The 23,931-nt window shown below is 35.7% G+C and overlaps 2 protein-coding genes across 9 annotated transcripts in view; both read right to left on the bottom strand.

Annotated features, from left to right (window-relative positions):
• Positions 1-8,459, bottom strand: part of CHD2 (chromodomain helicase DNA binding protein 2) — a 124,466-nt gene extending 116,007 nt beyond the window's left edge. For 4 of the 6 annotated variants that reach the window (XM_079910695.1, XM_079910697.1, XM_079910700.1 and 1 more), the window contains exon 1: positions 2,650-3,147. In XM_079910695.1, the coding sequence (XP_079766821.1) occupies positions 2,650-2,750 (101 nt within the window). In that variant the 5' untranslated portion in view covers positions 2,751-3,147. Of the gene's footprint in view, positions 1-1,875; positions 1,975-2,649; positions 3,148-6,451; positions 6,585-6,932 lie in introns of those variants that run through there. The other 2 variants (XM_079910696.1, XM_079910698.1) reach the window with 2 other exon arrangements.
• Positions 8,460-8,822: 363 nt separating this feature from the next.
• On the bottom strand, positions 8,823-23,073 carry LOC307182804 (uncharacterized protein). 3 transcript variants are annotated; one of them, XM_079914325.1, is made up of 5 exons: positions 22,136-23,073; positions 20,334-20,400; positions 19,694-19,779; positions 14,757-14,830; positions 8,823-10,037 (listed from the first exon to the last, which is right to left on the bottom strand). In XM_079914325.1, the coding sequence occupies exon 1, from the start codon at positions 23,044-23,046 to the stop codon at positions 22,585-22,587; it is 462 nt and encodes a 153-aa protein (XP_079770451.1). In that variant the 5' UTR covers positions 23,047-23,073; the 3' UTR covers positions 8,823-10,037; positions 14,757-14,830; positions 19,694-19,779; positions 20,334-20,400; positions 22,136-22,584. The 3 variants fall into 3 exon arrangements, with proteins under 3 accessions (XP_079770451.1, XP_079770452.1, XP_079770453.1); XM_079914326.1 differs by having other exon boundaries at positions 8,824-10,037; positions 22,385-23,073; XM_079914327.1 differs by having other exon boundaries at positions 8,826-10,037; positions 22,705-23,073.
• Between the last annotated feature and the right edge of the window lie 858 nt (positions 23,074-23,931).

Below are 23,931 nucleotides of genomic sequence, written 5' to 3'. Positions count from 1 at the left end.
GGGTAGTGAGGGGTCTGTGGGGAGGGGGAATTGAATAAAGATAGCTAAAAGGTACAAACCTCCAGTATAAGACAAATAAGTACTAGGGATGTAAGGTAAAACACGATAAATATAATTAACACTGCTGTATGTTATACAGAAAATTTGTTTAAAAAGTAAATCCTGAAAGTTCTCATCACAAGGAAAACAATTTTTTAATTTTGTATCTACCAGATGATGCATGTTCACTAAACTTATTGTGGTAATCATTTCATGATGTATGTATGTCAAATCATTATGCTGTATACCTTAAATTTATACAGTGCTGTACGTCAATTATCTCAATAAAACTGGAAGAAAAAAAGGGACTTAACCAAACATGTTAACAGTAAGATGCTAAATTGGAACTGCTTTGAAATGCAGCATGAGTGCCTTCCATACACCTACATTCTCCATGATTTATTTCACCAAGCAAAGCCTTGTCCCCCCACCTCCAATACACCCAGTAGAGGAGCTTTTAATAAAAGGGTCTCTGCCCTCAGACTTCCCTTATCAATTAGTTTAGACTGATTAGGGGCAAGGCCATAACATATAAAATATGTGCTCCAACACTGTGCTAAATTACTGAAAACAAAATAAACATAAAACAGACCCTGGGCATTTGGTGAATTGTGTCAACTTCTGTTGTTTGGATTTATACTAATAACACTGAAGTTCCAAAGAAATAGTAATAGGCAATTTTGGTGAGATATGAATTTGAATTCAGTGCCCAATCAATCAGATTGAAATGCAGGAGGGAATTATTCAGCTATAGTACCAAATACCAGCTAAGTAGCCCAACATAGTTGTTTTTATATGTATGCAAAATAACTCTTGGGTGATTAAAAAGAACACTTTCTTCGCTAAAACGCCCTCCTTAAGAAAGTCAACTGAGTTCTAAGGTTTTCAAAACAAACAAACAAAAAAGCTAAAAGACCTTAAAAAACTGATGCTCATGCCCAGAATAAATTTACCAAATGTCACACAGAGCAGTCACTTAATTTTTATGTCAGGAGCAAGTTGACTGTGCCACATTTTATGGTGACTGTAATTTGGTCACAAGTAATGAATGATAGGAGTCTGAAAATAGGTGGTCGTAGGAGGTATCTCTCACAGTTGTCAGGGTTTGCTATATATGGGAAGGGGTAAGTAAACCAATCAATTATAAAATCTGTGAGTTTCACATACTGTCAGGTAAAATTCAACTAAACTTCCAGATTCATCTCTCAAACAACAACTTGCTAAAACTTTTTATAACTAAAGCTTCTTATGAAATACTGTTTGCCCACCTTCCTGCAACTGCTTAACCTTTACAAAAGATGTTACTCTCCAAAGAGCCAAATATCAACTGGAAACTGCAGGTTTTCAAAACAAGAATCCAAAAGAAAGAGGAAAGATTAATCAGCACTTTTCTTGCCATTTCATTACATTCTGCACACAGGAGGAAAACCCATAGAAAGCTCAATGAACAGACCTAATACTCTGGTTCTTTAAAGTTAATTGGCTCCAAGTGGCATGCAAACTGTTCACAGATATACTGCTATATCATAATATTCATTTTAACTCACATAGTAACAATATTTATTACATCTACAACAGAGCAGTTCATATCCTGGAACACCACTGCAGTGTTATTTAATTCTATCTTTTAATTTAGGGTATTTAGCAAATAAAATTTTAATACAACTAACCAGAATTCAGTCTCAATACACAAAAAGAACCTTTCTTCTTCTTGCTTTATATCACCTTCAGAAGTTGCTAACATGTTAATGATCATCAAATTCTTAAGTATTTGTCCCTAAGACTGTTAAAAATTTCATCATATATATTTGAGCATATACTTTAAAAATCACTTACAGAAGCTTTGATGAACGAGTCTATAAAACAAACTGAAAACCCAATTTCACCTGAAGTTTCCACAAAGAATTCTTCGTAAAGAACCAAGACTATGCGAACCTACAAAACCAATTAATAATGTAGTGAATTTTATCTTCTATAAACTTTATTCAGAAACTCATGATATGCCCAGGTAAACATCTCTTTCAAAGTACCATACTTTTACTCAATAAAAAATTTCTGAACTATTGCCAACTATGTGACAGATCATTCCAGTTATTGCTAAAAACACTCCAAAAGTTTAGAAAAAACTTTTCACCAGGGTACGATTACGAAAACACCAATATAGTCTTTCCTTACTTAAATTCATTACGTGTGACCAAATTACAGTCACCGTTGGTAAGCTATGATTTTTTTTTAACCAGAAATCCTTGCAAGGGTTTCCAAACAAGGCAGACCATGAGCATCATTACAGCATTTTAACAAGTCTACCAGGATTGAATTAAAATTTCCAGAATGGGGGATCTGAGAAGTTTCCTAAGATTTTGCCAAGTAATTCCACTACTGGCCAAGCTTTGGGAGTCACTATTCTTCAGCAAGTGCTTTAACACTTAAGAAGAGTTGTTTTCTAACACCTGTTTGCACAGTTATGGATGCCTATTGCTGTATTCTGTTGTTTAAGTTAACCTAATATTAGTAACCTAGTAGTTACTGGTCAGGTGAATATCTTTAGCTATTTTCTACTTAACTATCCCGTTGTTAATCTTAAAAATAAATCACTTTGCACATACTGACCTGAGTTTTTCGCCATCAAATGCCAATTGAGAAAATGTTTGGTACCAAGTAAAAATGCACGGGGACAAGTTCAAATAATCTTCCCTTTGTTTATGAGCCATGTATTAAACAACAGCTGTAACACCGTTAACAAGTTTCAATTAAAATAAAAATATCTCCTCTTGATAGTGAAACGCTTTTGGTCAATGGTAACAAACTCACTAATCTCTTCACAGTGAACACAAAAAAGAAAAAAAAAGAAGACCCGCTAGGATATGAGAAAGGAAAGCGAAAACGATAAAAACTGGCAGGTTTTCGACTTGAAGGTTTCCGATTAGTGCCTTTTACTTTCTCCAAAAGCAGAAGCCGCTTCTAAATGAGGAAAACCATTCCTAGGGATGGGCAAAAAATACACGCTGCAGGGTGGAGACGGCCACAGAGCTGGATGGAGGGCGCCGCCTGGGGCGAAATCGCGCAGGAGGGCGCCCACCGGAAAGTCCCAGACAGCCTTCCCTTCCCCTCCCCCCCACCCCTCCCCCGTTCCCACCCCCGCTCCCACCCCCGTGGCCCTTGGCGTGCGGCTGCCTAGGCGAAGAGGAACGACGTAGGCTGCGCACGCAGCCTAACGTCACTGCGTTCGCTCCTCCCGGCGACGAGGCGCCTGACGTCGCAGGGCGGAGCCTGTCCACAGGCCGCCGCTGTTGACCCGCTGTTACCAAGCGCGCGCACAGCCAATCAGCAGTCGGCGCCGGCGCCGGCCGGCCTTTGAACTCGGCACGGCAACTTCCTGCTGTTTGGCGAGTACACAGTGCAATGCAGTATGTCTGTCAGCGCTGCGGCACAAAGGAACAGCCATTTTGTGACTGAGCTGGACCTGCACCAAGATGCCAGGGGCTCAGAGAGCTGCTGCCGGCGCTAACTACCAAGCTGCCCTTTATTTCAGTACCAAAGAACAAAAAAGGAGGAGGGGGGAGATACTTCGGTATTTCAGGTTTCAATTCGCTTTATTTTCAATCTTCTCAAAAAATCCCGATTCCTAAGAATTATCAGCATCATAAAATGGCTGCCACTTAAAAAACTCCCTGTTCCACTCCACAAGCAACTGCATTATGCCAACTTCTAACTATCCCCAGCCTTTTAGAGTAACAACTAAAAGGCTGATTAAAAAGATTTTGCCCGCACCTCAGGTTATCAAAATAAAATCTGGTTCAGAGGCAGACGTTTTGGAGATAAATTTAATAAACTGTTTCAGTTCTTATGATAAATTGAAAACGCAGCGTCCTAGAACACACAGCTCTTTGTGTGCAGTTCCATTCACATTTCCTTCTCTTTCCATTTTGTGATATTACTGAAGTTACCCCAAACCGCAAATTATTTTAGATAAGTGTGTGGTATACCTTTCTATATATGTCTATCACGAAAACTTTGTTTCAGATATTTAAAAATTTAGATATCAAGTATCTTTAAAATGTTTTTGAAAGTGAACTTTTTAACCTTCAAAAATCATGATATACAAAGTATAACATTATACTTAAGCATTAACTTCAAAAGAACAACAAACTTACAAAATGACTGTTAAGTATTGCCATTATTTCCAAAAACTGGAGCATACCAGCCATACCTAAATTTACACTCAATTCTTTCAGGTGCTAAAGTAAATCTCAGACCAAAAAGTTTACTTGACCTGCAAACTCCTCCCTTCCTCTCCTGTGGCTCAGGCTGCAAAAGTGGATATCTGTAGTATTCCCTAAACGCTATAGACTTTATGCCACAGAAACTAGGTCCTTATGGAGAAATTCTGATGGATTAAGGAACCAAGTTCTGGCTACCATAACAGTCACCTTAATTTTAGCTCACTTAAAAATAACATTAATCTACTACAATAAAACACCACTAACATTCTATAGCTTTACAATTTTAAAAGGAAGTGATGTCATAATTATGTGCATGTATTAAGGTATGCAATTTGGGGTAAAAGTAATTTAACACTCCATCTTCTTTTCAAGGAGTCTCTCAAATATTTTTTGACACTCATCAGGTATATGAATCAAAATATACGTGACAAAAAAAGACATTTAAAAGTACAGTGCATGCCTCTAGTTAAGCTGCAACCTCATTACCAGGAGACAAATGCATGGCAACTTCCATGTAGTTTTCCAGGTCAGAGTATCATTAAAAGAAAGAATAACAACACCGCTTAATTTTTTTAAATTAGAAAGCAGAGTCTGATCAATGATGTTAACCACAAACCTTGCCTGAGAAAGCCAAAACCCATGTGAGATATGCAAATCATACACTCAAGGGAGTACCAATTTTAGGTATTGAATCTTTAATAATTTGTCAAAGATACCTGGGGATTCCTATTTGTTCAAATCACCATCACTTTTCAGAAAAGTCAGTTTAGAATCAGTAGAGAAGTTTTCTGTCCTAAATCTAACCTAGGTATACATGGGCAATTCAATTCCAAAGACAGTAATCCAAACTATGTGACAACTCAATTTGCAAAAGAATTTGGAAAGGTATTTTTAAAAGCAAGGGTCAAAATATTTTAAGTCTTATAAAACATAAAAATTTAACATTATTAAAAAACCATTTTCAAAACTTTCAAATCACTAACCTAATAATAAAGTATATTGTTTATATAAAATTATAAAAGAGCAAAGCTGGGGAGAAAAAAAATCATATAATCAAATTCTTGTTAAATGCATGATTTAAAATTTATAACATGACAATTCATAGAACACACATCAAGAAATGCATTCATATATACTTTAAAAAATTAATATACAGATCATACAAAACATCTTAGAGGCTTTTCATACAACAAAACATCTTAGAGGCTTTATTACTTAGTCACTAATATGGTGAACTCCAACAAATGTGAAACAAATCATGATTTGAACAAACAGTACATTTGTAAGCTTCAGGAGATAAAGCATTCCAGGCGACTCTGTCGAAATAAATCAATAAATTTAAAGCAGCTACAACTAAAATGCAAGGATAAAATACTACATCTACCAACCAGAGAGCACTGTCTGAATATAAGCATACAAATGCAAACCATAAAGTATTTTAAATATAAAACATACAATTACAATCAGTAGCAAACACAAAATAAAAGCATATTAATAGTATTCCAAGATTTCTGTGATCACAGGTCTGATCTCATAAATGCAGGAACTGTAATCATCGAGAGTAAAGGTTTTGATAAATCTTATCAAAATTTCCTAAAATGTCAAGAGTATCAAAAGAAATACAGAGTCAAATAAAAATATAAACTGAGAGGCATCAGTCAAAGGGTCCTTTTTGCAATTTCATTTTAAAATGTACATTTTTTCATTCATATAACTTTCTCAAATGTCTATTTACTATAATTTACTACCACAAGGCTCCTCTATGGCCTTCAGTTACAAGTTTGGGTATCCTAGATTCTTCAAAGAAAAAATTTGCCTTGTATGTAAAATGGTGCAATGCAGCAATGGCTAAACCGACAAGGTCATTTTCCTACAGCACGAAAACCTAAAAACTGAAATTTATTGACAAAAAAACTGTAGTTTACAGGAAAGGCCCCCTTGAATAAAGGTACCTTACCTTTTGACTGCTGTAAGAGGCCTTAAGTCACAACTTAACTTTCATAAATTGCTACCAAAAAATTAGGGTGTGGCATATTAGCAATCTCAAGGTCACGCTTTAAAAAACGAATCCAAATTAGTAAAATACTTAAAATAAAACAGATAGCTATCCTTGTCTGTCAAGGTGAACAATGTAAGCTGAGGTTTCCCCCAAAAAAAAAGAAAAAAGGAAGAAAGTTGATAGCTCATACCTCGATGCATTGCTGTGTAGCGAACTGTCCTCCTCTTGGCTTTTGTCCTTATTTCTCATCATCTTTTAATTCTTAAATATTAAGGGGGAGGGGGAATCTGTGTTTGCTTTGAAGTCCTGTGCCCAGGTATTTACTGTCAAAAGTTGAAAGAAAGGTAAGGTCCCAGCTTCTATCGATGGATTTTATTATCAGGAACAAAGTCCTGACGATGTAACGATATTGTTATAACACAACAGCGGTTAAGCACCAAAAAGCAAAATATTTCTATTTTTTCTTTAAAAAAAAACACATAAAAACAGGCTAAACCGAACAGGGAGAATCATCACTATCAATAAGGAAAGTTTCTCAAAGTAACACACTGGATACAAATAACAATCTCTGTATCTTATTGCGTCATCCAGGAATTTCTCATATTTACAGAAAATAAAGCAAACATAAACATATAAATCTTTTAAATTATCACTAATGATCATGAACTTACCTGATCCATGTAGTAGGTCCAAAGCAAGAGTCCTATCTAGTAGTAGAAAAATATCAGATCCAAATAATTAAAAATAAAAACAAAATTCTCCGTTAAAAAACAAAAAATAAATAAAATTATCCTCAAATATGTTAACTGGTCAAAAAAATACAGCAACAATTAATCCTAAAACGGGTCCGGAAGAAAAAAAACCTCATTAGCAGAGCGCACAAAAATGGAGGTGCGCCATGGCTTCTAAGCTGGAAAAAACAACGACCTGGGCTCTCAGTACGGCTGCTTCTTTCCAACAAGGCACGAAAAGAAAGCTCCCAAAAGCTGCTTTTCTCCCTAAAAAAGGTTCGAATCGACCCCAGTAAGTCACTAGGACAGGCAGGGGGCTGCGGGGGCCCCCTGAGGCTGCCTGAAAGTTAGGGAAAGTTGCGTAAAGTGAGGCGAAGGCAGGGAGCAGAGCGCGCTCTCTCTAAGGCACAGCCGCCATCTAGAGCCTCCTTCCCAGCTCTGAGAGCTCTGCCTTTGATTGACACTCTCTACATTTACCCCACAACTCAGGTGATGTACCATAGACCCACCCCTTCATCTCCACCAAAAAAAAAAAAAAAAAAAAAAAAAGATCCTCCATCCCAGGGAGCCTAAGGACCCCTACCCCCACCTCTCCCTGCCCCTCCAGACCACCCCATCAGGGGGAGGGGGGAGGGTTTCTTAACCCCCTCTGGCTCAAGCACCCTTTTTAAGCCAGAGAGAAATGTAATTTGTTCCTTTTGTCTAAAGATCTGCTAAATATTTCAGTCCTTGAGCTAAAATAACTTCCTCTCTGGACAGGAAGTGGTGTTTTATCAAGCCATTTTGAAAGAGGGATAATTCTTAGAGTATATAAAGCTCAGCTTAAGTATTAATCTTTTTAAAAACTACCCCCCACCATGGGTAAAATGGTTTCTAAATAAAAGCAAAACCTCAACTTAATAAATTAAATTCAAGTCTTGCCTTCTTTAGGAAGCCTAGAAATTATCTAAGGACTAAGTTTAAGGGGGAATTTTCCATCCCAACTGGAAGAAAGGGGTACAACTCAAGAGCGCCTCCCTAGTGTTCAGTTGCATTAGGGCAAAAATTAATGTAACTAGTTTTTATTCAAGAATCTCAAATTTTCTTCGTACTTTCACAAAATTCTTTAACCCATTATATAACCTTGCCAAAACCTTACCCAAAAAATTCTCATACCACACTGATATGGGGGCAAAACAATGTTCTTAAATTCAAGAGCATGTAACTACCATGAAAAAACAAACCCAAGAAACTCCACCTCCAAAACCAACACAACACATATATCTCAACCATTCCCTTGTATATCTAATCAAATTCTAAGTATATACCCATTTCAACAATGGTAAACTAATAACAATCTGTCATATCTGATGGAAAGTTATCAAAGTAATGTCACAGGGCAAATTCTCCTAAATATCAAAACCGTGAGATCTAAGGAAACAAATTTACTAATGCCAAAACCAAATTATTCAACACTTTCTCAACAAGCACCCCAAGAAAACATTCACACAACCAAAAAAAAATCAAATCAACTTTCCTTACTCAACATTATTATCTGCCAGAACAATTGTCCTTCCCTCACTGAGAAATCCATTTTAGATCTATACCCAACAAAAGCAACAATGTCGCACCTAGGTAAATGTAAAATCCATAATCAAAACCCAGCTTCAATCCCATACTTTCTACAAGATAATTCTCTACCAAAATCAAAATCCAAAATCTCAATTTTGATTTATACAAACCAACCAACTCAAATCAGCCAATGAGAACAAATACTGCATATATATTGATCATCTACATGTATACCCTGCTATTTGACATTAATCACAAACATGGTATGATTAACACTTTCTCACCAAAAGAAAATTAAAGCTGCACTGTTACTTCTTCTCTGTATAACGGGAAAATTTAATCAACAATTCATTTGGTTTATCAAAAGCCTACTACACCCCATAATAGTAACTGAAACTGATTTTAGTTATCAATGAATGAAACCAGTATTCACCTAGGATTCAAACATAAGTTATCTATGACATACTGTGGTTCATTTATTCTAAATTCCTAAATGTACAGAGTAATAAAAATACAGTAATCAATCCTATTTCATAAAATCTATTGCAGACATTATTGACACCAAAATTTCAAGTCCTTTTGTGAATACCCTAAGGACCTCCCTACCTTCCCTTATAAATCCAACACCTCTTCACCTAATATTAAGACAATAGGAGGATTCAGTTGAATTTAAGTGTTCAGATATTCTGCAAGATGTTTTATTTATAATATTTAATAAGTATAGGTAAAAGGGACCTTTTCCATCAAAACAAAGTCAGAAAAATATTGTATCACTCATGCTGAATTTTGAGGCAAAAGGCATTTTGTTTTAAAAGTTCATTAAAATCTCACAGCAAATTAAACATTCTATTATTACCCACTGGTTAACCTATTTTGTAAGATGTTTCAAGAAAGCATAAAATAGCATTTTAACTGGACAACCATCTTTTAAAGCACAAATTTCCACAACTTTGTAAAAAGACAAATATTAACCAAGTAAAACATTTTCCAGTACACCATTTCCATTTTACCAGCTTTATTCAGTACACTTTACTGCTGGGCAACTGTAAAGGTCAAAGTGTTATTTAAGGCGACACCGAGTATTTAATGAAGCTTCAGCTTAAAGAAAAAAAGCCCAAACTGAGAAATTTTAAAGTGTTAGAAATTTTATTAAAGTTAACATTCCACAAGATCATACTCATACAGATCAAACTGCAAAAGATTCCAGGCATACAAACTATCATCTGTTAATGTGCCATCTTTCTTCTCCAAATGTCAAAAATGTTCTTAATGATACAAAGTCTCTAGAAAGTCAAATTCACTGTCCATTTGTGCTGGGTAAGAAACCTATATCTTCATTCATTTCATGAAATCCATGTTAAAAGAACCCTGTCTTGGTTGTATATTATCACAGCACTCTTGTATTAATCCATTTTTCTCAATTCCCCATAGTGGACTGCCATCTTGATTTCTCAGTGGTAGGGTCCATTTGAGACTCTTCAAGCTGACTGGGTGCTTGATGAAAACATTAAAAGAAAAAAAATGCTGTTGGAATATCAATAATCTTATTCCTTCAGAGAACATCCACCCACCTTGAAGATACTCTTACCATACACAAAGCTTTAATAATTTTATAACCGCTTTAAACTATAAAACTGTATTATATTAAAGTTGTATGTGCTGCACATACTTCTCAGTAAGAGAATCATGGCAAAACTGCACACCAGTAACAAAGTTCTTTTACTGTCACAGATACACAGTAACCATAAAAATGTGGCAGTGAAGAGTCAAATTTTTAATAGTTAAATGTAATGTTGTTATACTGTCTACATGAGAAGTGAAAACAAAAATTCAAATTCAAAAATTCTGGAAGGCTAAATTACAGCAACACTATGGATTCTAAATCTCAATGCAGAAAACTTTCCAAGCTTCTTCAAATAAAACTAAATATGGAAAAGAATCTTAAAGGATTAAAAAAAAACCAAAGCAGTGGATCATAGCAGTTTTTCAGTCCAACAGATCTTAATTAATTTTGCATAGATAACACAAATGGCCAATATAGATGTCACCATCTTTAGCTACATATACGAGAATGCAGGAAATAGGTAGCCACTAGAAAACAAAATGATCAGAAATGCAAAATATTTCCCTGCCTTATTTGATATTTGCCATAAAATGCTATCAGATTTCAAATTCAATACAAATATTCTCATTGCAAAAACATCAAATGTTCCTCATTGTTTTAAAAAAATTCATTGCTTAAATAATTTGAAGGAGATTAAAGGAAGCCAGGATATTTTACCATTAAATAAATGGTCCTGATTCATCATGATAAAACATAATTAGAAAAATAAGTTTTAACCCTGGTCTTCTTTATAAATTTTGCAGCTCTCCAACTAAATTTATAGCAATGAAGTCTGAGTGACTGACTAGGAGATTATTAAATATAAGGACATTTTTTGCTCATTAGATAGTTAGTACCTTGATTCCAAAACTACAATGAGGATTTGTCTATTATATACAATACAAAAATCTACTTAATAAACCATTTGATTAACCAAGAGACACCACCACTCATTAAAAAAAATACTGAAAATGAGCATCACAACATCAGTAATAAGCATCAAACGAAAGCTATTCCTCCCAAAACATTTTTTGCCGATTTCTCTCCAGCCTAAAAGGAGAACTAAAAATAACTCATTTATTCCCCATATCAGTAAAATATCTTCCACTTGTTCACTCCTTACAATTAAGGGACATATTTCTATATAGAAGTATAAAAATAAAAACACCATCATTCCTCTTGCAGAGTTAATTATAAACCAATTTCTCCCCATCTCTACTGTTACAATGCAGGATCAATCTCTCAATGAGTTGGGAATGTAAATACTATTATGATGAACGGTGACATTAATGCATTCATATCAAGCTAGTCATTTCAATGGCTATAGGTGCACTTTATTCAATCTAGTACATTAAGTGATAAACTCCGTGCTTTATATTCTTCTGCCACAAGAGGTAAAAAACTCATCGCAGACACTATAAGAAATTTCTTTTTAAAACGACATTTTTAAAAAAAATTTCAAAAGAAAGCCAAATGATATTAAAACCATATCAAAACTAATTAATAAAATGCACCAGCTTGTGTGGCAAAAATAGAGACTAAAAAATACTAGCATATTGGTCGTGCTATCACATACACTGTCATATATTTAACATGGTAAAAAAAAAAAAAAAAGGCGGGGGGAGGAGAAGAAAAAGAATGCTACAAGAAAGCCATGATCAATCTGCACTCCTATAAAGCCAATGAAAACCCAGAAGTAAGAATTCTGTTAATAAGCAAAAGTGCTCAAATACCAAAGCACCTAAAAGAACAGTAAAGGATTTAGGAATAAAATCCATTTATTTTCATGGAATTCCAATTTCTTGCAAAAATTAAATTTGCAAATAAGCAAAGTTAAAAAGTGAAAAAGAAAGCAGGCATGAGTTCTCTGACCCTGGAAATTTTCTGGGTAACAAAATCCAGTTCTTCATCTGTAACAGTAGTACCTACCTTACGTGGCAGTAGTAGTGAGGATTAAATGAGTTAGTACATTTATAGCTTTTACATTACCCGGTATATAGAAGGACCTCAATAAATAGACCTCCAATATACCACAGTAACCAAAGTACCTGAGGACCTACAAACTAACCTTAATGAATCAAAATAATTTATATTCCAGTGGCCATGATATCTCTGAAAGCTCTAGGATCATGGGGTCAACTTGTAAAAGACAAAACACTTTCTGCTTTAAAGAGCATTTCATTTTGCATTAAAATAAGATCAGTACAGAAAACTGAGTAGGGTTTAGTATCTAAGCCCTACTACTCCACATCTTTCCAGATTTGTGAATTACTGGAAACATACTGCAGAGATGATGGTTTGATCTAGAATTCCATCATCAAACATACAAGCTTCAAGCTAATATTATGAAAAGTTAGGAGAATTTTTCCACTATGATGTTCACTATTTTATACCTCCTTTTTTTAAGAACAAATTGCTTGTTCTAAGATAATTTCCAAGAAGAAAAAACTTCTATGGTAAGAAGGTGATAAGTACCTGCTACTGCTTAAAATCCCCAAATACTATACATCCAGAAATTAAAAACATAAAATTGAGCAAGGAGGTCTTAAATTCTAATTCAGTAAATTTGTTCAAAAAAACACTGGGATATTGTAAAATAAGTTGTTATTTGAAATGCAAGCAAGTGATTCATTACTGGATGTGTTTAACAGGGGTTCAATTTCCTTACCTCTACTTCCCAGCAAACCCCCATTTTAATAGCAACAAAAAATGTGCGGGACAGGGAAAGAGTACAAGGAAAAAGATTAATGACTCTTAATTTTTTAAACAAGTGGCTCTAATAAATACTACAATTTGTTACTGTAAAACCAGTGGGACAAATGGGTACAAAATTACAATAAGAAGCAGAAATTGATGCTTACATGATGATCATTCTCATCGTGTAATTAAGCTTCTTGGTACTTATGACAGTTTCAATCTTCGTATTGTCTTTAAATTTGAAAACATTTAATACTGACTTCACATATTTTGTCTTATTACCAAAAAAGCTTGACTCCTCAACAGGATTAAAACTTATTAACAAATCTGGGTCCTAAATAAAGTGGGCATAAAAACTAACTACAAAAAACCCAGCCAGCTGTTCACAACATTGCTAAACTATGTTGTTCAACTATGCTAAGAAAGAGTCATCTTACTTAAGGTTTTTACAATCAAATCAAATCTTCCCCATTATCCCATTTTAGTTTAAAACTTGACTACATGTCCATGAAAGATTGAAAGTTGTGGTTTCTTGTAACTTTTACTGAGTCAAAGTTTTGGCATTCAAGCATATCTAAAAATTAGTATTTAAAGCATTATAAATAATGAATTTCACTTTTTACTAGATTAGACCCAAAACACTAGTTGATAATGTTTAATAGCAAGTATATACAATAAATCAACAAGTATTTATTGAGCATCCACTATGTGCCAGGCAATCATTTTAAAATATAAGGCATGAAGTCAATAAATTACACTACATTAGTAAAGTTTTCATCTCTGCTCTCACCATCCCCCATCGAAAAAAAAAAAAATATTCACTATTTTACAGGCTCTAGTAGCCATTTATACAACAGAAGTTGAAGTAGCAATTAGAAGCAAAGATTATCATCTAGAATCTAGATTCCCGAATGTGATTCAAAAAATTACTTTTATGAAACAACTACTAAATAATTATCATACCTAAAAAGTTCTGTCAATAATAAATGCTTTTGAGAATTCATCCAAATCCATTTCTACAGTCTTACCACTAACTCTTTCCCACTATTTCTCAGATGGGGAATTAGAAATTCCACAGTAGTAGTAGTAACCAAACCTTCTAATATCAAGGCAAAACCCCAGTATGAAGAAAAACTTTTTGTTGGCCTTTCAAGTTTAAGGAAAGCTCATAATTACTTCATTTATTTGAATTACTAACAATGAAATCCATTAAAAGTATGCTCTATTACCAAGAGAACCTAAGGGCTTCTGAGTTTTACACATGTGAAGTTGACAAAAAGGAAGGATCCAGGGAAAGAGTACGCAAGGTTGCCTAACAGGAAAAAATACTAAGCATTTTATAGGGTTTGTGGCCATTAGCTATAGCTACTCTCAACTCTGTAGCCAGAGTTGGAAAGCAAACACAGATAATGTGTAAATGAAAGCGCATACCTGTGTTCCAATAAAATTTTACTTATAAAAATAGGGGGGAGTTTACCAACACCCAGATCTAGGGTGCAGGGTTTTGTGGGTTTTTTTGGCCACACAGCGCATGCGCGATCTTAGTTCCCCTACCAGGGATCGAACCCATGCTCCCTGCAGTGGAAGCGTGGAGTCTTGACCGCTGGACCACCAGGGAAGTCCTAGGGTGCAGTATTAAAAGCATGTTCAAATGTAGGGTTTTTTCCATTTTAACTCTGCCTGAGCTTAAGTAAAAAAAAGTAGAAAATAATAAAAGGTTGGAGTAAATTAACGTGCAAGATTTTAATAATAAACTTCATATACATCTAACCATGCTGATTTATTTTTGTACTGCTTTGAGCCTCACTAAATCCCTCTATATTTTTACAGACTCTGACTCAGTTACTCAAAATTTCTAAAGTCATATTTAAAATTAAAAAACAAATTAAACATGTAAATTGAGGAAAACTTACTAAATAAATTCTTCACCAACATCTATTTTCGTTGTACTGGCCCCTTAGATAATTCAGCCTCAGGATTCATATTTCTGTAGAAATCAAAAAGAATATAATTGTATGTACAGAAAAAGAAAAAAACAGATTTATTTGGAAACTTCAACATCTTAACAGGATCACTAGCCAGAAGACCGAGACATACATGTATTTATAAATACAGTCCAAGCAGAAAATCAAAAGTTCTGATCCAGAGGATCTTAAGTTTGGCTGTTCACAGGGCTCACCTGTAGAATAAAGTTACTATAAAAGCACGTTATGTCTCAGGCCCCAAGAACTTCCTACGTAAAAATCTGGGCTCCCTAACAGGCAGTCATGGTTGCAAAACAGCTGTTTAACAGAGTCAACATCACTCCTTCCTTAACAGTACAGAACTATTTTATCTCTTGGTCCTTCAGCTAATCTGCTTTCCAGACTTCTAAAGGAAAGCTTCCATTACCAACCTGGCAAGGCCATGTTTCTCACTCTTCAATATTACTATATTATTTCATAATATCATGTACTTTAATCAACTCTATTCTAGGATAGAAACCTTAAGCATAATTTCAAATTTTTTTCTCTACTAATTATATTGACCTACACAACACTAACCCTTTCTAAAATATGTGCGTGATAAAAATTACTTTTTATCTGGTTACTGATAACCATTACTTTTCACTGGTTAGACTGAAATACCTCATAAACATGGAAGATGTTTCCTGTATCTCAAATAAATTGAATACAGGTATATACTTTTTCCAGTCACTCCTGTGCCAAAGTATGATTATAATAATCACAATAATAGGTAGAACTACCCAAAAAGCTTTGTTCAAAAGTTCAATATTAAAGTGTATCAATTTAAGGATTTTTAGAAAGCAAAAGTTTAGGATTTAAGCTAAAACTAAGCTACCTAAATGCTTTTTCCATGACCAAGGTTTCCAATTTTTCAAATTATAAAGCAAGTTCCTGAGTATCTTACCAAATTTAAATCCCTTTAATCGTTTTGACTAGTCATAGGCCAAGAAATAGTAAGATCTGTTTCAAGATTTCTTTCAAGAGCAAGGTGCTAAAATATCCTCCCAACAAGTTGATAAAATGAAGCAATTTACAAGAAACACAGCATTATTAAGCTTCCAAATTTAATCTGATCTTATAAAGGAGACAGTTACACCGAACAATGACAAAACCTAAATCAGTCAAGTAAAATAAATTGATTTAACCCCTAAGAGAAGGGCAGAAATGACTTAAGGAATCCCCCCGAAAGAAATGTCTGAGGGAAACCCATCACATTAGTCTGACAACACGCTTATAAAAAGGCTACCTACCAGTACAAGTATGTGGCTCGGGGTGCTCACTGCATCAAAACCAGAGGACTTGGATCACACTTTGCACCACCACAAAAATTACTGACACCAATGTAATCTACCACTCGATCTCCTTACCAAAAATTGACAAAGTAGTACTCTGCCTTCCTTTAAAGGGGGGTAAGCCAAGTTCACCTTAAGCAGATTACAAAAGTTGATAATTTTGCTCATACTCCTATCTTTAATATTTTGCAGTATCGAGGATCCTCATTTAGTATGAAATTATAGGTATAATATAAATAACAACTTTGATTGCTGCTCATTTTATAATAAAAGGCAAAGACGACTTTAGTCAAGTCTTAATATTATCATTACTAGCCCATTTGTGCTTTTCTTAGATTTGGTTTTGTCACCTTTTGAAGTCCTGAAAACAATTTTTACATTTTAATTAAGAATAAAATCCGAGAGCACTGTGAAATATAAGAAACCACCAACAAAAATAAGGTACTAGTGATAAAGTCATTAACAGTCATAAGAAAACTCTGTCACAACTCATAAAGCATTAAAGTTAAGCAAAATATTTAGCTTGATAACCTAAATTAAAATGATTTTGACTACCATGTAATACACACATTAGGATATAATTGCTTTTTGGGAAATATTCAATTTCAAATAAGTAGTATAATTTCAAAAAACAAAGATTGTTTTCCAAAACACTGGATTATCTAGCTGTACACAAAGTATAAATAAAACCGTTGTAGGAAACATGTTACTTGAAAGTTATGTAAACAATCAAATAGCATAGTTTTTATTTATAAAGTCCAGAATATCCCTGAATTTAAGTTGTAAAAGTTAATTATATGCAGAAATAAGTCAATTTGAAAATTAAAAGTTTGTACTGGCCCGCTCAATCTGGAAGGGAAAGGCAGTGGGTAAGATGAGGATATTTATCTTTGAAATATAGATTTCTTAAGGGAAATTATATAGCCTAGTCAAGCATGTAAGCTATAAATCATCATTTATACTCACAATGGTCAGCTGCAAATGTTACATTAAATACACTAATCTTTAAATTATTTAATAATTAGGAAAAAAAAATCAAAACAATGCTTTCACTGCAGCATTCTAAATCTTTGTTTTTTAAACACAATTTCACACCTTAACTGCTTTTTAAGATCAACTTTCCATTATGCCTGCATTTATACTATTTATTAATATTTTAGAACACCTAAAATTAGGAAAGTCAGGTGCACTATCGCCCAGGTTTCATGTTATTCAAATAACTTCAACAAAGAAATAACATCCATGATTTGCAATGCAAAAATTACAAAAACTACTTTACAGTTTAAGAGAACTAGACACTCTATTTTTACCACACAATTCAGGAGCAAAAATGTATCTTAAGAAATTGGAAATTCCAAATACTTTATACAAATTAGGAGACTAAGGTCCACAGTGAATAAATCGTCTAGATTACAGGGCTAATTTACATTAGAAGCTGGGTCTCCTGACTGCTGAATCACAGTTATATTTTCCACTCTATCACACACCTCTCATTAATGCAGAAGATGGAGATGTCCTCAAATTAACATTTCTCCCCTTATGCCTCTCAACAAAGAAGAAAATCAGAGGAGAAAAGGTAAAATAATTGGTTGTCCGCAGTCCAAATTTTTAAATAATCAAGAAACTGAACAGTAAACGAAACTTGAAAGAAAATTTATATTCAAAATTACCTATTCCACATAATCCAACCTCTTATTATGTCGTAGTTCATGAAAACCTTTTGTTAACTATGGGGCATGGCTTCTTTCATTTCTGTGGAACTCCAGGGAATTTTTTAAACAGTTATTACCAATAATAACAAACGCAATGCAAGCCAATCACCAACTTGATCAGGTGACTTTTATGATTCAAGAATTCAAAATGCTAAAATAAAAACAAATATTTAAGTATTTATCACTTCAGTTCTTAAGCAGAAAATAGTAGTAAACTAAACAATGTATTTATGAAATACAGTAATTTAAAACAACAGTATCTTCAGTTATATTTGCCCCCATGTGTCCATTATTTCTGTCCACCAAATATATTGCCAATTTTACAGGCTTGGCTCAGCAGCAGATTTCAAAACACTGACTCTAAATATTATCATGAAGGTCGAAGTACATGTAGGTCTTTTTAAAATGTGACTTATAATCCTTTATCTTGTTGGTGATAAAAAGAAAACTACACTCCATTACATTAACTTCGGAGTTACTACAACACTTAAGTTATTTTTATAATTATTAATACTTGACTAAAAAAGATACAAATTTTCATTTAACATTTCTAATCTTCTTTAACCATTCGTTTTTTATTCTATGGGTTCAAATTACGCCTTTGGTAGGCCATTATAAATTACTGCCAATTTATACTTAAACTTAGGTTAAACTTCACATACATTTGTGTCTTAAGAGGCCCAATTCTCAATTTTTATAACAGTGCCCAGCCTCATCTGAATGCCAACCTAATATCCTATCATTTACAAAGAGGAAACCCTAACCTTGGCATTTTTACGTTAAACGACCTTGGGATGAAAGACGTCTTAACTTTTTTATATGTTACATCTTTAAAACATTGTTAAAGGTCTAACATTTGGTTTTCTTTTGTACACTATAATAAACACAAATCTGATCAAACTGCAAAAGGGCTGAAAAGCAAAAAAAGCTAAAGCAAAAGCAATAAAAATATTACCTTTATCACCTATTTGAATCAACAGAATAAGCCAACACCAACGATGAATTTTCCACAAAAATTACAAGGACAAAGGTAAACCTGCCCTTACATTAATTAATTGTTTATTTGGCTATTTTTAAAACTTCCCAAGGTATCTCATTATATATTTCCTCTGATAAATCCCTTCCTAATATACACTGCTTGACAGTAACGTCCCCTTTCAGTGTTAAGAGTAAGAAGTAATTCCTGAAAATTCTGTACATATTTTTCTCATTCATGTATCTAATTTTAAGATGTCAAAATACCATACACATATTGAAATTATTTCTTCCTTTTATGCTTTAAAAAGACTACGCTATAGATTAGAAGTCTCTTTAGTCACATTCTAGTTTCCTATAACTTATTTTTGCACCTGTATGGAAAAAAGACTCATAAAAACAGGTAAAATGAGTATTTTAAATCCTTTACATAATAACTAGAATATGAGAGGGTCTATTAAGTTTTTGAAATATACTTCTTTTAAGATAAATCATAAGATCTGCAAATACAAAATTCTAGGCCATTTCTAAAACGTAATCTGCATCACCAAAAAAATGGCTAAAGAATGTACATTTCAGATTGTAAAGATACGTAATTCTGATGACTCAACTACTGATTTAACCATAATTCTAAACCATTTAATTGAAAAATACTGAATGTCTCACTACTGATGTAAATTACACGTATCAACTATTTTAACATTAACACAGAACTGCTTTGATGTAAGGTAAAGAATTTGATGGGTTTTTTCTTATCCCTTTTTCAAGATAAGGTCTACAGTTTATGTCGCACTGACAAACTTTAGTGATATTCTTCTGTTGGTAGCTATTAGATTTCAGATGTTGCATAAAAACATTTACTTACTTGCTATATAAAATACAGACTATCGCAAAGATTTCCTTTATCCTCAAGGATAAAATTCCACGGTCTCAGTCTTCAAAATGGCATACCTTTTGGGGGAAAAAAAACAATATTCTAAACAATTTATTGATGGAACCACCAATAGCCAAATACTAATATGTGTTTTAAAACTTTTTATTACATAGAAGAAAAAATAAAATCTATGCTCACAAAACCTGATTTTTAAAGCATTCTTTCCTAAAATCCATTAGTATGAATAGCAACTAGCTTAAATTTCCCAAAAAATTTATCTCTTTAAATATTTAAAAGATTTAAATTGTTTGCATAGTATATTAAATAGCAAGAAAGAAAAAGCATATCTTTGGTTTATGGTTTTCCTCAAAGTATAATATTTTTTCTTGTTCCCAAAACTAAACAAAGGCTTAAAGGACCTTCAGTATTTTAAACTATTCAAAAGGCACATTAAGTTACAATGGCTATGCAGATACACTTTTCATACAATGAAAAGGTTTAAAGACCTTGTAAAATTATTTCAGATACTTACTCATAATCACTATTCACTAAAAACATATATTATCAAAAAAAATAAAAACCTAGTAAGTTTACTTTTATGTCAAAGTAATAAAAATTTACCCACTCTTACCTCAAATAAGAGCTGTATTTGTTCAGAACCATCATCAACCAAATATAATTTTAATCTTGTAAGTTACCTTAAAAAAAAAAAGGAAGATGATTATCAATGTTTTGATTTTTAAACACTTCTTGGCCAAAGTTTCACTGTGATGAAACAATGAGAAAATATTCCAGAGACAACGATCATTGGACAAATTCAAGAAATGGCTCATCGACACGCTACCTGTAAATTTTAAGGGTGCAGTTATTTATCTTAATATCTATCAGTCTTTATTTTCCTCATCTTTTGGTTGTATGAACAAACACTAGAGATTAAGGCATTGAGATTAAAAACAAAAAATTCACATCTTTGGACAGATTTAAGATTATGACCTTGTTTTCATTTTTATTCTTCTTTTGATGGCAAGCAATACACGAAAACAAAGGAAAAGTTTACCATTTTTAAAGACTGAAATCAACTTAAAATTTTCTTTACCATCTAGAAATACCTTTTACAATTATGAGCAATTAAAAATTAACTCCTCCAGGAGAAATTAGTGAAGTTAAAATGGCCACTGGTTACTTTAAATTTTTAAACCACAAGTTATTTGATCCCACCAAGTGGGATATTAGCTTTGTCTTTAAAGCAAATCTAAAACATGTAGTATCTATGTCCTTTATTCAATTTCAAACTGGGGTCTAGAACATTTTCAGTCTCTCCCTTCCCCCATTTCTCATGTAAAAAGACCTTATGAGGTTAAACTGCTAGCAATTATTCTGCATTTCGCTATTCAAGAAAACTAGATTCAGAATATTAATTTCAAACGACTTGCAGTGCTCAAAAATTTCAGAAATGTTGATTTGAAAAACCAAATTGTTACTTAAACACCAAGAGTCTCTAAAATCAAGATATGCGCAACTGATGTAACGTGTAGCACTATATGAATGCTATTAGGAAAATAAAACAATGTCACTGACAAAAATATCCTCAGAAACACAGTCCATTACACCAGTATCTTTGATTTTATAAGTACTACGTAAATCTGCCCAACACTATTTTTACGTAGATCTGCACCTCTACAACACCAGAGCTACCGCAGGATGAAGACAAATATATTCTAAAATACACAAAGGTTTGTTCATTTGTGGTTTGTTCTTCAAATCACTAAACTCAAATTCCCTCTCAGACAATTTTTTTAAATTCCTAGACTATACAGAGGACTCTACAAGTTTTTTAAAAACCAAAATACACTATTAAAATACTGTTCCGTTTTGAGCATATCTGAATTTTTATGCATGCAACAAATGCAACAAATATGGCTCCTCTTCATCGCCCATTACCGAGCAGTCCTACTTTAATATTTACACTACGAGAAAGTAACTTCACAAAGAGATTTGGTGTCAGAATATTCCTTTGTAAAAGTTCTGTCGACCGTGGCTTGTGATAATACACATTATTTTTTTAAATCATCAAATGATGAACTTAAACTTTTAAAAGTCTAGGAACTAACCCAAGTATGGTCTAACATTCAGGTGTGATTAAGTTACAGATAACGGCTCCTTATGATCTTTTTAAAAGTAACGAACAGTAGATTTAATCATTGTTCAAACATCAGAATGTCAAATAATCTTGGCGTAATTACTCAGTAAAATAAACTACCTTAATCAAACGTCATCGTCTAGCACCGTAATTAAAATCTATTTCCATTAAACAGCCTTGACGACATAGTAAACTTGTCTTCGTAATTTCTGAAATACCAGAAGCACTCCTCCAACTTGCATTTTTAAAAGACAACCTTAACATCAATAAAGGTTCGAACAAGCAGCAAGTACCTTCTCATCTGCAACACTGCAGCCGTTTTCAAAATCGGCTTTGAAAGAGTTAAAAGCCAACACCCAAAAGGAAAAAAAAAAAACAAGTTTTATTTTTGTTGAAACGTAGTCAGGGTTCCATTGTTCTTTTAAATTCGAAAACGAAGATGAGTTCCCACCTCACCGGAAAGGGGTTAAAAAGCTCCCCCGTCGGACAACCTGAAAAGGATTTTTCTTTTTTTTTTTACCCTAAATATCAAAATAACTCACCAGGACAGAAAGGGGCTCTCCTCGCGCAGTCCCCTTCAGGCTCCCGCCCGCGGTCACCGCCGCCGCCCCTTTCCCGGCGGGGCCGGTCCCGGCAACGAGGCCACCCCCCGCCCGGTCTTCAGCAGGGCCCCCGCGCCCCCAGCCCCGGGCCCCGCGGCGCTTCCCGCCCGGAGAGCCAGAGAGCGGCGCCTATGGGGCCGCTAGGGGAGAGCCGGCCGGCGAGGCCCGGCCCGCCGCCCCCTCCTGCTCGCGCGCTCAAGGACATTTTGCTTTTCCTCCCAAGGACAAAGGACAATAAAAGGAGCCGGGGAGCCACTCACCAGGTCCGAGCGCCGCGGTCGGCACCTCCTGGTCGCCCGCACCCGAGTCCCGCGCCGGGCCGCCCGCCCGAGCCTCCCGTCCGTACCGGGTCGAGCCGCCCGGGCCCCGGGGAGCCTCCGCGGCCGCTGCCGCAGCGGCGCTTTCCGCGTCGTGGGCCTGGCCGCCCCGGGCGCCTCTGCCGCGGGCTCCGACCCCGGCGCGCGGCCCGCCTCGCGCCAGCCGCGGCCGCTTCGCTCCCGCGGGCCTGCGGGCCGCCCGGGCGCAAGTCCCCGCCAGCCGGCGGGCCCCGCGGCCGCGGCGGAACGCCTGACAGCTCGAGGTGCTGCTGCTTCTCCGGCCATCTTGTGCCGTGTGTGTGTGGTGTCTCTCTCCCGTCTCCTCTCTCGGCTTTACTCCCTCCTCCTCCTCCCCCCCCGGCCCTCCTCCCCCCCGCCCCACACACCACACAACATGGCCTCTTTGCTGCGGCGGCAGCTGCTGCGACGGCAGCAGCCTCCGCCGCGTTCCTGCTCGCTCCCCTCCCCCCATCCTCCCCGCCTCCCGCCCGCAGCCCCAGGTCACAGTACGCATGCGCACTACCGCCCGCCCGCCGCGGCCATTGGTTCTGCGAGCTTCCTTCCACCCTTTCCCGGGAGCGGCCCCACGCACGCTCGCAGGCGTCTTCCTCCCGCCTAACAACAACCACTTCAATACTATTGGCTAATTCTGACCCCACCCCTTCAGCTGAGTCCCCGCGGATAGGCTGGTCTTAATGCCATTCACCTTCCGTAGGTGTTTCTGGTTTTCTTGAGGGATCCCAGCTGGCGATTGGCTGGTGATGGAACCTTTGGGTTTAGAGCTGGGCTGTTGCTTTGCGCCTCGCAGTGCGGACCCCTCGGGGAAGGCTAGGGGGTTCCTGGAGCGGGGTAGGCCAGGCCAGTATTATTAGTACAGTGCCCTAGAGATAAGGGCTTCGCCCCTGGAAAAAGCTTGGAATTCGGTGTTTTCGACTTCAGATTTTTGTCTTCTTTTTTTAAAAAAAAGGAAAATGATTGACAGGATGACGAGCAAACAAGATGCAGGTTCATAGCCCTTGGGCAAGCAGCCATATCTGAGGAGCTATAGAACTCAAGATTTTTCTTCTAAACAACCAGTCCTTCCCTAAGGGTCACAGAGTTTGGGCCAGTTTTTTAAAACCAGCGCATCCCCCTAGCCCAATATCCGAATTGAAATGCCACTTATTTGAG

This window comes from Stenella coeruleoalba, assembly GCF_951394435.1.
Source record: "Stenella coeruleoalba genome assembly, chromosome: 2".
Taxonomy (NCBI): Eukaryota; Metazoa; Chordata; class Mammalia; order Artiodactyla; family Delphinidae; genus Stenella; species Stenella coeruleoalba.
Note: the sequence above shows the minus strand (reverse complement) of the source record. Positions and strands in the feature narration are given on the sequence as shown.

What these genes read in the sequence shown, in the direction of transcription:
- LOC307182804 (XM_079914325.1), bottom strand. Translation starts at nt 23,046, where the DNA reads ATGGCCGGAGAAGCAGCAGCACCTCGAGCTGTCAGGCGTTCCGCCGCG.